Raw genomic sequence first — 13,014 nt, 5'->3', positions numbered from 1 at the left:
GACATCTGCTGTTAATCAGAACATGACAGGTTACAGGTGACATTAAGAACATTTATCAGCCTCATCAGCTTCCTCTCTATCAGCTCTGCAGTATTTTTAGCCTCCCATCTCCCCTCTGCACCACTCCTTCTTTCTGTGGTTTCCTGCTGATCTGAGGACAGCTGTCCTTATTTTAACTGTGAGTTTCGGCTCTGTGGGCTCTCCTGGTTCCTCTTCAGACTGTGACAGACGTCAGGGATTAAACATGATTATATTTAACATCAGTTTAACAGGGAATCATAGCTGAGTTCATCACACACGTCTTTAAAACACTTCTGTTGATCCATAAAGGGCTGTGAGGTCACTAACAAACATATCTGTGGTTTCTCCACACTGACCTCACACCTCCCAGCTCCTGATTGGTCACTTCAGTCACATGTCAGAGTAAAGGCCCTGTCTCTTAGCCCTGTGTCTCCATCGAGCTGTTTATTATAAGTAAAATGTGTTTATGTGGCACTTTTCACAGATAAAAATCACAAAGTGCTTCACAATAAAACCACAATAAAGCCTCAGTGCCTGAAAAGCCAACAGTGGGACCAACAGTGACCTCTGACCTGCAGACCTGAGTGCTCGGGAACAAGCACGAGGTATCCACAGGTCAGAGACACACATTGTTCTGAGTCTGATGGCTCAGTGTTTATAATTTCATTATTGTTATCCTTTGTTTGGGTTAAATTCTTGTTATATATACACCTAGCTGATTATTATAGCTATAATAACTGCAAAGTATCTGTATTACATTTACAGTAACGTCTAAATAAATTAAATTATAAAAAATCCATTATTTAAGCACAGAATTTTTCGTTTTAATGACTCTTTTGGTCCTGCAGATATAACAGATTCTCATGTGTTGATGTAAATGAAGAGTCCTCTTCACACACTGAGGTTACACCACGTTCCAAATTATTATGTAAATTGTATTTAGGTGTTACACAGATTACATATGTTGTTTTTCAGTTAAACCCATGGATGGCATTGTGTGTCAGGACTCTTTGGGTCACTGACATCAATCTCAGGCACCTGTGATCATTAGTTTGCCAGGCGAGCCCAATTAAAGGATAAACTACTAATAAGGATGTTCCACATTATTAAGCACACCACCATTTTCAAGCCATGTGGGAAAGAAAAATTATCTCTCTGCTGCATGAAATAATTGAATGCCTTGGACAAGGAATGAAAACCTTGTCCAAGCGTGATCACCATAATGTTAAGAGATTTGTGGTTGAGTCAGAGCACACACGGGTTCGTGCAGATAAGGGCACAAAGAGGAAGGTTTCTGGCAGACAAATACATCAGATTAACAGAGCAGCTGCTATAAGGCCATTACAAAGCAGCAAACATATTTGAAGCTGCTGGTGCTTCTGGAGCCCTGCAAATATCAAGGTGAAGGATCTTCCAGAGACTTGCTGTTGTGCATAAACCTTCTATTGGGCCACCCCTAACCAATGCACACAAGCAGAAACTGCTGCAGTGGGCCCAGAACTACATAAGGACCAGATTTCAAATTGTCTTGGCCACTGATGAGTGCATAGCAACCCTGTATGGTCCAGATGGATGCAGTGGTGGATGGCCACCATGTCCCAACAAGGCTGCGACATCAGCAGAGAGGTGGTGTAGTCTTGTTTTGGCTGGTCAGCCCCTTTAGGCTCCCTGAAGGTGTGAAAATGACCTCTGCAAAGTATGTGGAGTTTCTGACTGAACACATTCTTCCATGGTAGAAAAAGAAGAACCGTGCTTTCCGCAACAAAGCCATCATCATGCAAGACAATGCACCATCTCATGCTACAAGGAATACCTCTGCATCACTGGCTGCTATCGGCTTAAAAGGAGAGGAACTCATGGTGTGGCCCCCATTCTTCGCTGACCTCAATCCCAGTGAGAACCTTTGGAGCATCCTCAAGCAAAACAATTATCACGGTGGGAGGCAGTTAACATCCAAACAACAGCTCTGGGAGGCTATTCTGACATCCTGCAAAGACATTCAAGAAGAAACTTTCAGTTTTTTCAGTAACATTGTAATTATCTATATGGTTGATGATTCGAAAATTATGCTGACTGTCATTTGAATCGACTATTTAGGAAAAACAGAAAAAAAAAATATAATTTGCATAATAACTTGGAAAGCGGTGTAATTTTGGAATTCTGTTTACATTTTACATGCTACTAAAGACAGCAACAACAACAATAGACACCACCCCACGATCCTGAGATGTCTACTTGCAATGAGCGGCTCCAACTGATAATGAATATAACTACAGGCTTGGAGGTCCGAACAGTCAGGTATAAAGAACACATTTTGTGTAATTATAACAATATGTAATTGATGGCACAGCAATCTGTCTCTAATATTTAATGAAATGTTCTGAAGATGCTAATAATTAGTCAATTTTGTATTAAAAAAGGTTATCTTATCTTATCTTATCTTATCTCATCTTATCTTATCTCATCTTAATGTGCTAATAATGAAAATGACACAGGGCCCTGAACACATCATGTGTTAACGCATTCATTCAGAGCCTGCAGTGACCACAGAAAAATGAGCATAAGAAAGTGTGCAGCTGATAAATAAGGGTCCACGTCCTTCATGCACACTGACAACAAGAACAGTGTTTATGAAGATAACAGAGGCAGCTTCAACAACGTCACATTTCATACAGCATCTCTAATCACAGCCTCAGAGGCCACAAAGTGAAGCAGACAGGTGCATGCAGGTGTAACCACGATAAAGTTCACATTTATCAGTGTTTACCTTTGTGTTTGTTCATGTTTATAGCAGCCGCTCTGTTAACTGAGCGTCATCATTTTAATGCTGTGGTGCTTCAGTACAGACCAATCATATAACACAGTGGTACAGGGAGACTCCTCTGTGTTTATCTGACAGAAGAACATCAGCAGACTCGAGGCTGGACCGCCTGACTTTAACAGGAATCTGTAGCCTCAGTCCTCCACACCAGCAGATGGCGCTAACGCACCGGTATCACGCCCTTTCACCTCCGACAGCGAAGAAGAAGTGGTGGAGTAAAAGAAGAAGAAAGGAACGCAGGGCTGGAGTTAGCAGGTGAGAAGTCTCTCTGTCCCGGTTCTGTACTCTCATTGGACGGTTCTGGTCGTGTTTCCGGTTCGGTCCGGTCCCCAGCAGCGCTCGGTTCCGGTTCTGGTTAGCTGCAGCTAGCTGCTCGTTAGCTCTTCGTGCTAACAGCTGTGTTAGCCTGTGTGCTGCTAGCTGTTAGCATCAGGCTGTCGTAAATAAGCTTCCATTATCGGACAGAGACGCCTGTCAGTCACACCTGAGCGTGGCGTGACTCCAGCCCGGTCACTGCACAGGTGAGAACACCTGTCACACCTGCAGCCTGATGACGACGACCGGCAAGGTCAGTCTGAGAGGCTCTGTTTGTTCTGGTCCCGGTCCAGATCAGGAGTTGGTTCCTCAAGGTGTTTCTGATGTTGGGGTAGATCAGTGTGTGAGCCTCTATAATCCAGATGTTTGTCACATGTGGACTCCAGCTGTAGAAGTGTGTGTGTCAGCGGGGAGCTGGTTCTGATTGGTCCAGGTGTTCTCCTCACAGTCATGTTCAATGTGGAGGAGTCCTCATGTTCATGTTGACTCCAGCACAGCCTGAGGGCCCTGCAGGAACCTCTGATGCAGACACGTCTGCACTTTAACCCTGTGAGGAGCGTTCAGTGTCAGAACCCTGCGATGGTTCCTCAGAGGTCTCTGATCATGCTCAGTGGCTCAGGTGAAGGATCCAGAACACCTGCTGCTCCTCCTCCATGGTTAGAGTAGGGATGGAAGCTGAATACAGATGTTTCCACACTGTGGAGCCTCTGAAGTGCAGATGTTAGAAACACGCTTTCTTCCACTTTAAACAGAAAATGTCGAGCATTGATGTCGTCCTCACTACAACATGTGACTCACACACTGCCCTGCCATAAAGGGAATACCTATACTGATGTGGTGTGCAGGTGTGGCTGCCTCCATTATGAAGATGTAGTGAGAGTCCTGAGCACTATTAAAAACACAGAGTTACAAAGAGTAAAAAGCCCCACACTGAACTACAGCCTCCTGCTGAGGCACTGCAGGTGGAGCTCACAGCTAAAGCTGATTCACTGCTTCTTTGTTTTATCATCAGGGTGTCATCGAGGTCTGTTGCCATGGACGACCATGCTGACGTGGCCATGGAGAACAAGACAGAGGTCCCGGCCTCTGACGCACCGTCCTCTCCTGACAAAGAGCAGGCGAAGCCCGCTGCGCGTCAGCCACACCGCCGCACATTAGGGAGGAGGGGCCAGAGAGCAAAGAGGCGGGGTCATATAGAGAAGAAGCGGGGTCAGAAATCGAAGAGGCGGGGCCAGGAGGACAAGAAGGAGGGCGTGACGGTGAAGAGGACGTGGAGCGGCGGGAAGCGCCGTTGGGACAAGAAGCATTACTGCGTGTTCTGCCGACGGCCACAGGTGAAGATCGCACGCCACCTGCTGAGGAAGCATGCCGACGAACAGGAAGTTCTGGCTGCCAGCACCCTGCCGACAGGCTCCAAAGAACGCCACCTGCTGCTGGAGCACCTGCGCTGCCGAGGCAACTATCTACACAACATCGAGGTCAGTTTGTGTGTCTTACTGGTGTGTCTGCTACAGGTCAGTTTACCTGTTTCTTTCAGGTGCCTTTAGTTGTTTGTGGGGCGGTCTGTGCAACTAAATTAGATGTACATTTTTCATAGCCCCTCCATGGACTACTGCCTTTGGCGGGTGCGCGCTTTGTGTCTACGTCTTTTTTTGTGTTTTGTCTCTCTCCAACCAAAATTGACTTAAACCATCGACAAAAGAAGATCCAAACTTCACATAAACATCGTCATGAATTCCCTCTTTGGGGACTTTGGCTGTTTTGCTTCCACCACGATAAAATCAGACTTCATGCACATCTCGCTCTCTCTCAGTGTACTTGAAGGACAGTTTCCCATCTAAAAAACTGACTTACGACAAGAAAGACTCATTTCTGCTGTTCAATACTGAAGAAATGTAAACTTCTTAAAATTCTGCAAAATTACAAAACCCTTGACTGAGTCTGTAATCAAACCTCTGTAACTTCGCTCTGCTTCACTTCAGCAGCATCAGGTAATGTTCAGATGTTGATTAATGACATGTGTATGTATATATATATATTTATAATAAATAATAATAATAATATAAATCAATAAAGTAAAGTAAGTAAACCAGATGGTGGACACCAGAGGTGAAGGGGACCATCAGGCTGAAGGAGGCGTATCAGGGATTGTTAGTCTGTGGTGCCTCAGAGGCAGCTAACAGGTACAGGCCAAATGAGACGTGGCTGAAGGTAAACCCCAGGTGTCTGAGCAGTTTGGAGAGGCTGTGGATAAAAACCTCAAAGAGGTTTGGACAAACTGTGATTCAGGAGGAGAAAGCAGTGCTCCACCTGCAGTGTGTATAGTTTAGGTTGAGTGCTGCTGACTTCAGCTGAGGACATAATCAGACAGTGGAAGGAATACTTCGACGACCTCCTGAATCCCACTGGGACATTCACCGTAAAGGAAGCAGAGTCTATATTAATATTGTCAAGGTGCTTAAAAGAGCTTGAAACTGTAACAGTATTTCATTCAGCATAAATAACTGTCTGATTGAATCTTTTTCTTATCAGAGAAACAAAATGAGTCTAAAAGTGTAAAATCAACATTTCTGCACCTCTGCCTCCTTTCACCGCTGCATATCTGTTTCAGTGTGTGACACTCACTGAAGTCACTGCAGTCATGACAAGGTCCAAATCCACCTGTCCCCCTCAAGGTGCTTTATATTGTACAGTAGATCGCACAATAATGGATACAGAGAAAAACCCAACAATCATATGACCCCCTATGAGCAAGCACTTTGGCGACAGTGGGAAGGAAAAACTCCCTTTTAACAGGAAGAAACCTCCGGCAGAACCAGGCTGAGGGAGGGGCGGCCATCTGCTGCGACCGGTTGGGGTGCTCAGTAAATAGTTTTCCAGATTGTTCACATTGCTAATTTTTAAAAATACTAATTTTTAAAATTATTATTATTTTGCTAGCTATCAAACTCACAGGATAAATGATTGAAATGCACTGAGTGTAATGCAATAAAGCAATGCTTTGCTTGTTTTCAAAATGTACAAGTTGTATTTGCATTTGCAAGTTTTGAAAATAATTTTATAGACCTGTGTGGTTTTTAAAGTTAAAAAGAAACTACTACTAGGATTTTATGTTTTTGTGTGATTTCAGGTCAGTTGTGTTACTACAGTATGTCAGTCAACACATATCTGTAAATTCAGACACGTGAGATTGAGCTGAAGAGAATGATACCAAACAAGGCAAAAAAAACATTTGAAGGTGAAATACAAGCTTTCTCTGAGAGGTGGCTCTCCTCTCCCTTAGAGATGGGGCGAGGATGCGCCCTGGACGCCTCCTGGTGAGGTGTTCTGGGCATGTCCCATCAGAAGACCCAGGACACAGTGGAGAGATTATATCTCTAAGCTGGCGTGGGAATGTCTTGGTGTTTCCCAGGGCAAGCTGGAGGAAGTAGCCAGGGAGAGGGAGGTCTGGGTTTGCCCCCAAGACTCGACCCCAGATAAGCAGAACAAAATGAATTACTGGATGTATTTATAGCAGCAAATCACATAAACAGTTGCCTCAACCTTTATAGTTTAACTTAAAGATGCTGCAATAACACCTGTGTTTACCTGTCTGTTACGGGTGAGGTTTTCTGTTCCTCACAGGTACATTTACTCCGCCTCCCTGTGTGTCCTCAGGTGATCCGGCAGGGCACTGGTGAGATTGTGCCATGGCGTCAGCCCTCTGAGGATGTGGATGCGAGGAACTACCTGCCATGCCCATTGTGTCTTGGATTTTTCCTTCGTGCTGACCTGTGGAAGCATCAGGTGTCGTGTCGCAAGAAGCTCGCTATTAACCCGTCCAAAGCCGAAGCGAACGCTGACCCCGCCAACGACGCCACCTCTGGTTCCACAAGTAAGTTGCCTTGTGATGTCACCAGAGAGGACATGCCTGAGGATTCCCTCGGTGAGACTGCAGAGACCGGGACCAAACAGCTTATGACCTCTGACCCAGGTGTCGATCAGAACACGACCTCTGACCCCGCTGTGAACCGAGCCAGGAAACGGACCAGAGTGCAGGCAGCAGCGTCGCGGCTCCTGCCCATCTCCAGTGGAGCGTCTGAGAGCTGCAGTGAAATCCTGCATCGCATGAACCAAGATAATGTGTCTTACGAGGTCAGCTCACCTGTGTCTGTGCACCTGTCCTAACACTACACTCTCTGACCTTTCTCTATGGTAACTGGCTCCTCTCTGCCTCCAGGTGAAGTCTGATTGGCTGATCTGTAAGTATGGCAACAAGCTGATGGGGAACCAGGATAGTGGTCAGAGGAGGTACGACTACGTAAGCCAAAAGCTCCGGGAACTTGGCAGGTTGCTCCTGGCTGCTAAATCCCTTGACTCCGGCGTCCAGAGCCTGCAGGACCTGCTGGCCCCAGGCCGCCTTAGCCTGGCGCTGTCCGCAGCCAGGAAGGCAGCGGGAAACAGGTGGAGCCGCCCTCCACTGGCAGTGAAAACAACACTAAAGACAGTCTGTGAGATTGCTATTGGAGAGAGCCTGCAGGATGGAGACTGGGAGGCTGCCGCCAAGACCACCGACTTCTACCACATGCTGGGCCGGGAGTGGGACAACCTGGGGCTGCAGAACCCAGATCCAGGTGAGACCACAGTCCAGCCGATCTTGCTTAGTTTAGCATCTTCAGTAACGTCCAGTAAAGTTTGGGTTAGGAAGAACCAGGATGTGACTGTAGTTTTGGATTTTCAGCTGGAGAAGTTTGGATACCAAAGTTTGTGTTACTGACCCAGTTTTTCTCCTTTTCCAGCTGCTACAGATGGAGGAACTAAACCAAAGAAACGACCTGTCCAAATAAGACTGGACAAGGACCTCAGACAAGAAGGTGAGTCGACACCTCGCCGCAGGTTAGGATCAGTTCCCAAACTTCTAACTTTATTGAACCAGTTGTTGGAGCTGTTTACCTGTCTGTTCCCACATTTGTTCACAGTTCTGTCAAAGAGCTCTAACAAACCAGTGACCTCTGCGATTCCACCTGAAGCCAGAATGCAGACATCTGTCTCAGGTGAGTCCACCTGGATTCATGTTACTACTTTAGCAGATTAGTCTGATCGTGCAGCGCTCCAATTCTGTTGGTTTTTCAGTCCCTGTGGCTCCCAGGAAGGTCCGACGGCGGCCCTGGTCCTCTGCAGAGAAAGAGGCCATCTGGAGGCAGTTAGGAGTCCATGTTCTGGTCCAGTCCGTACCAGGTAAGGAGGTCTGTCAGCGCTGTCTGGACTTGGAACCCGTCCTCAGGGGGCGGCACTGGAAGGACATCAAGAACCAGGTCCACAACCAAATCCAGAGCCAAAAGAAGCAGCAGTTCCACGCTCAGATGGAACTCGAGAAGAACCAGGATCACCAAGACCCGCTCCAGAACCAGAAAAAGCCAGAGCAGCAGCAGTACCAGGCTCCAGTCGATGAACAGGGAAAGGACCACCGTCTGAACCAGAAGAAACCACCATACCAGTCCCAGATGGATCAGCATGATCCGGATATTTCTCGGAATCAGAAGAGATCACAATACCACATCAACATACACCACCAGGCCCAGGATAGCATCCAGAACCAGAAGAAACAACAGGAGCACACCCAGCTGGATCACCAGGACTATCTACACAACCACAAGAAGCAGCTGTGTGCCCCTAGAGTGGACCACCAGGACCACAGCCAGGTGCATAAGAAGCAGCTGTATCAGATGGACCAGCAGGCCCAGCCCCTGCAGACCCTGGACCAGGAAACGTCTCTTCTAACCATCGCACCCTACAGACCTGATGGGTCAAATCGAGCCCCTGGACATTTGCTGCTTGAGCGGGAGCACAACATTACAACCTACCCAGTTCTGCACAGACCACCAGGACCTCACTTGGACCAGCTGCTGCCCAGAATAGACTGGGCCGAGGATGCTGCAGCCCAGAACTATCCTATCAGCAGGCCACTGGGCAGGAACCTGCTACAGGATGTGCCGCCAGGAGGACCACCCCCTGACCCACAGTCGGGACATGTACACTTCTGACCGACCAGGACGAGCGATGGACGGTCCTGGTCCAGGTCTAGAGGACTTAATGATAGGTCGGCCCTTCTCAAAGGGTGCATATCAGATTTGGTAGTAAAAAGACCTTCTGCTTTTATGATAACACATGTAAACCTTTCTTAGAAGGTCCTTGAATTTCCTGTGTGAAATGAGTATTTGCCTCCTACAGGACTATATACCCCATACTATATACCCCCCTGTATGTTCTGGCAAGTCCAATGGGTCTGGTTCTGATATGTCAGTCTAGTCAGGAGATAAAACCTGGATCCTGGTTGAGGTGCTGTTAGATAGGTGAAACAGTTCAGCTGTGATGCACCTGAGTTATACCGACTACGTGCCAGTGCCTGATCTTATTATAAAAGGCGGCTACCAAAAACCAAAACCAGCACCTTAGTGGTCCAGTGTTGGAGCGTTTGAAGATACCTGTTCTGGGAGGAGCTCCTGCTGAAAGATTACGGATGGTAGTGTCAGTCATCAGATACTGTCTTCCACAATCGGAATTTACCGGAATTTCTTTCATATGAACCAGCCCACAGCTCCACGTCTTAAACCTGTAGAACTGTGGGCTGGTTCTCTGAAGGCACTGAGGCAGAACCAGCTCTGTGTTGGTGTGAAAGAGCTAATGAAGGGATCAAGGCCCTTTTCCCTCATTTAGTCATAAAGGTGTTTAAAGTTCTCTGTATGTTTAGCGTGTGGTTCTCCTCACACTCCTCTGTGTGATGAGCACTGGGGCACAACCCCTGACAGTGAGGCCAAACAGACTCCTCCAGGTGGTTCTAAACGGTTCCTGCAGGTCCCTGTGAGTCCTGCTCTGTGGTGGTCCTGTGATGGTACCACTGTATCCTCAAAAATAACAAGTTGTCATGTCACAGGTTTATTCCAAAATGGATGACATTCATTTTGACCTCAGTATTCTACACACAGTACTCCAAAAAGGGTTGCTTAAACTTCTTAAAAGCTTTATTAAAACATTAAAGAGAAAAATACAACACATGCACAGGTATTCTCAGCCCGATGTCTCTGTACATTCATCTTTTCCTTCAGAGAGTCCTTCAGAGGCCTTTGGGCAAACTCCAGGCGGGCTGTCGTAGCCTGGTTTCCTTACAGGGGTCCCCAATCCCAGTCCACGAGGGCCGGTGTCCCTGCAGGTTTCAGATGTGCGCTTGATCCATCACAGCTGATTTAAATGCGAATTACATTTTCAACATGCCTTGGGCCTGGTAATAAGCTAATCATGTGATTCAGGTGTGTTGACCCAGGGTGAGATCTAAAACCAGCAGGGACACTGGCCCTCGTGGACTGGGATTGGGGACCCCTGCTTTAGCACCTACTCGCCTGAGCCCGCCTTTGTTTGTGTCGTGTTCTATTACATTTGAGTTCCACCTCAATATGTGTGTGGTTGTCATAGGAACACAACCAAAATCCCATGTGTCTATGTGCCACAAACACAATGGAGGACATTGAGGCGATGGTATACCCGCTGCTTGGTCTGTGGGTGTTTGTCAGACTCGAGGGCCATGATGTCAGTTTGTATGTAACCATTTCCCTTGTTGCCGAGTTTCAGGAATGCCAGGTTTCATCTAACTCGTGATTCATCTAATGACACCTCTGGCTGGCCAGTCGGGGGCTTTTGATGTCACATTTTTAGACTGACTCTGCTCGGTTGGAAAGCCGGGCCAGCATTTACTAAAAAAGTACCTGGTACCAGGTACTACTGCCTGATGGAAAACCCTAGAAACTAGGTTGAGCTCAGCCGAGTAGGTACTAGATGGATCTGTGGCTCTATACAGTCCTGCCTACAGACCTGCCTCTGACTTTGTGCTCTGTCAGTTATGGGAGCTTATACAGACAGGTGTGTGCCTTTCCAAATAACAACCAGTCAGGTGAAAGGTGGACTCCAGGCGTGTTGTAGAAATATCTGACAGATGAACAGTGTGCACAGCTGAACAAACATGTGAGTGTCTGCGCTGAGAGTACTTCTGTCCATGTTATACTTCAGTTTTTTTTTTTCAGTGCATGTACAAGAATGCCAGCTGACTGTGTGCAGAGACTGTTTACTGTACTGTGTGCAGAGGTGAAGATGAATGTCATGTTGGAATAAGGCTGTAACGTGACAACACGAGGAACACTGAATGCTTCCAGGATGATGTGCAGAGATCATCTATGATGTTTCTGTGTCTCCTGCTCGTCTCCCTTTAATCTGTGTTCATCCACCCCTCAGTGTTTCGGCTGTCCTCTCCACGTCTTCGTGTCCCTGCAAGTTCACTTTATCACCACTAGATGGCAGACCTGTCTCTGTTTCTGGTCCCTGTTAGAGGATAAGAACATGTTACAGTCCAGACTGCGAGCTGCTGCTTTTTCCTCCACATGTCGCATTTCTGATGTCCTGTAGAGTCACTGATCCACAGGTGATCGATCCACAGCGGTGGCCTGCAGGAGGAACATCAGCTCAGACACTGAATGGCAGCAGGAGGCTCTGTGTGTGTTTAATGTGTAATAAAAGTGTCTGTAACTGTCTGTATCCTGTGATGGAGCCCTGTCACACTCGGCCCTTTTACTTCATTATATCTGTTTCAATAAACGAGTCCCCGCTCTGTGAAGGTTCAGACTCATGTTCTTCAGTCTGGAGGAGATTTCAGCAGCTCTGTACCTGTGCTTCTGTTTTTCTTCATGAGTTAAAGGTCAGATGTTTGGACAGGTTAAGATGATGTGCGGAGCAGATGGAGACACAGGCTTTTATTTATGCACAGGAAACGGAATTGTATTATTCATTATGATGAAGATGATGATGATGTGGCATTAAGAAACATGTAGAATAATCATGGTAAAACCAAGTTTACCACACAGACGAGGTCTGAGGTTGGACCTCAGCACGACTGTAATAGAAGAAAGTTGGGTCTAAGTCACTGCATCATAAACACATCATAAATAAGCTGTGTGTGTTAATAAACCAGAACATGAGGACCTGACTCTGCTGTACTGTGAAGTCAATCTGCAGATTACCTGAAGGTTAAAACACACCTGAGGTACTCACAGAGAGGATACCGCCAATCAGGAGGGCCGAACACAGACCACAAAGCACATGTTCCTGGTTTGTGATTGGCTGAGCGGTGAACAGCCGTCGTGTTTAAACAGTCTCGGGCTGTCTGGACTCAGACTTCCATCATCCTCTCAGCTGTCACACGGTTTAAAGTTAGTGCACTACTTCTGTACACATTTTAATGATCACTCGATAACTGGGACTTTAACTTTCCACAGTAACTAGTTAACACAACAAAACACACCTTTCAGCTTTTATTTTGAAAGTTTTTTTTGGAGTCCACGAATGTTCCTGTTTCTGAAAAGCTTTGGTTCAGCTTCTGTTGTTTAAAGGTGCTGTAGGCTGTTAATATACACATTTAACACATTTCACTGGTCTTCGTGCTGAACTTTGAGGATAGAAACAAAGTATCAACTGTATTGCAGTGGTATTGATCCGACACTAATACCAGCGTGGTGTCAATACTATCGATATGTGGATCGAGCTGCTTGCTCTATTAAAACCAGCATGATGTTTCATAAACACTCAGGCTGTGTCCTCAGACATACTCTGTTTCAGCTCTGTCATGTTTACTGAGCAGAGTGCATGATGGGATACAGCACTCAGCTGGCCGTGAGCTTTTAAACTGTACAGACTACTGTGATACTGGTGGAGGCTGAAGGCTCTGCAGTCATTGGGAGAAGGAGATCCAGCTGTTTTATCAGTCATATGATAATAACACGTTTGCTTTAAAGATAAAGCTTTCGTCTGCAGCTACATGCCGTCCCACATCTAGA

General features: G+C 46.6%; 1 protein-coding gene across 1 annotated transcript; it reads left to right on the top strand.

The window, feature by feature from the left end:
• The first annotated feature begins 1,614 nt into the window (after positions 1–1,614).
• On the top strand, positions 1,615–11,798 carry LOC134620239 (uncharacterized). Its single transcript, XM_063466288.1, has 10 exons — positions 1,615–1,647; positions 1,758–1,956; positions 2,863–3,097; positions 4,170–4,635; positions 6,815–7,031; positions 7,131–7,291; positions 7,377–7,770; positions 7,936–8,010; positions 8,116–8,190; positions 8,270–11,798. The coding sequence occupies exons 1-10, from the start codon at positions 1,615–1,617 to the stop codon at positions 9,178–9,180; spliced, it is 2,766 nt and encodes a 921-aa protein (XP_063322358.1). The 3' UTR covers positions 9,181–11,798.
• The last annotated feature ends 1,216 nt before the right edge of the window (positions 11,799–13,014 follow it).

Source organism: Pelmatolapia mariae, linkage group LG3_W (genome assembly GCF_036321145.2).
Source record: "Pelmatolapia mariae isolate MD_Pm_ZW linkage group LG3_W, Pm_UMD_F_2, whole genome shotgun sequence".
Lineage (NCBI taxonomy): Eukaryota > Metazoa > Chordata > Actinopteri > Cichliformes > Cichlidae > Pelmatolapia > Pelmatolapia mariae.
This window is presented reverse-complemented; position numbering and strand designations above follow the sequence as displayed.

Bases quoted from the DNA above. Each gene is read 5' to 3' on its own strand.
- LOC134620239 (XM_063466288.1), top strand. From the start codon at position 1,615: ATGTCCCAACAAGGCTGCGACATCAGCAGAGAG. The intron at 1,648-1,757 runs GTGGTGTAGTCT...CTTCCATGGTAG, and splicing joins GCTGCGACATCAGCAGAGAG to AAAAAGAAGAACCGTGCTTT. The intron at 8,191-8,269 runs GTGAGTCCACCT...TTGGTTTTTCAG, and splicing joins AATGCAGACATCTGTCTCAG to TCCCTGTGGCTCCCAGGAAG.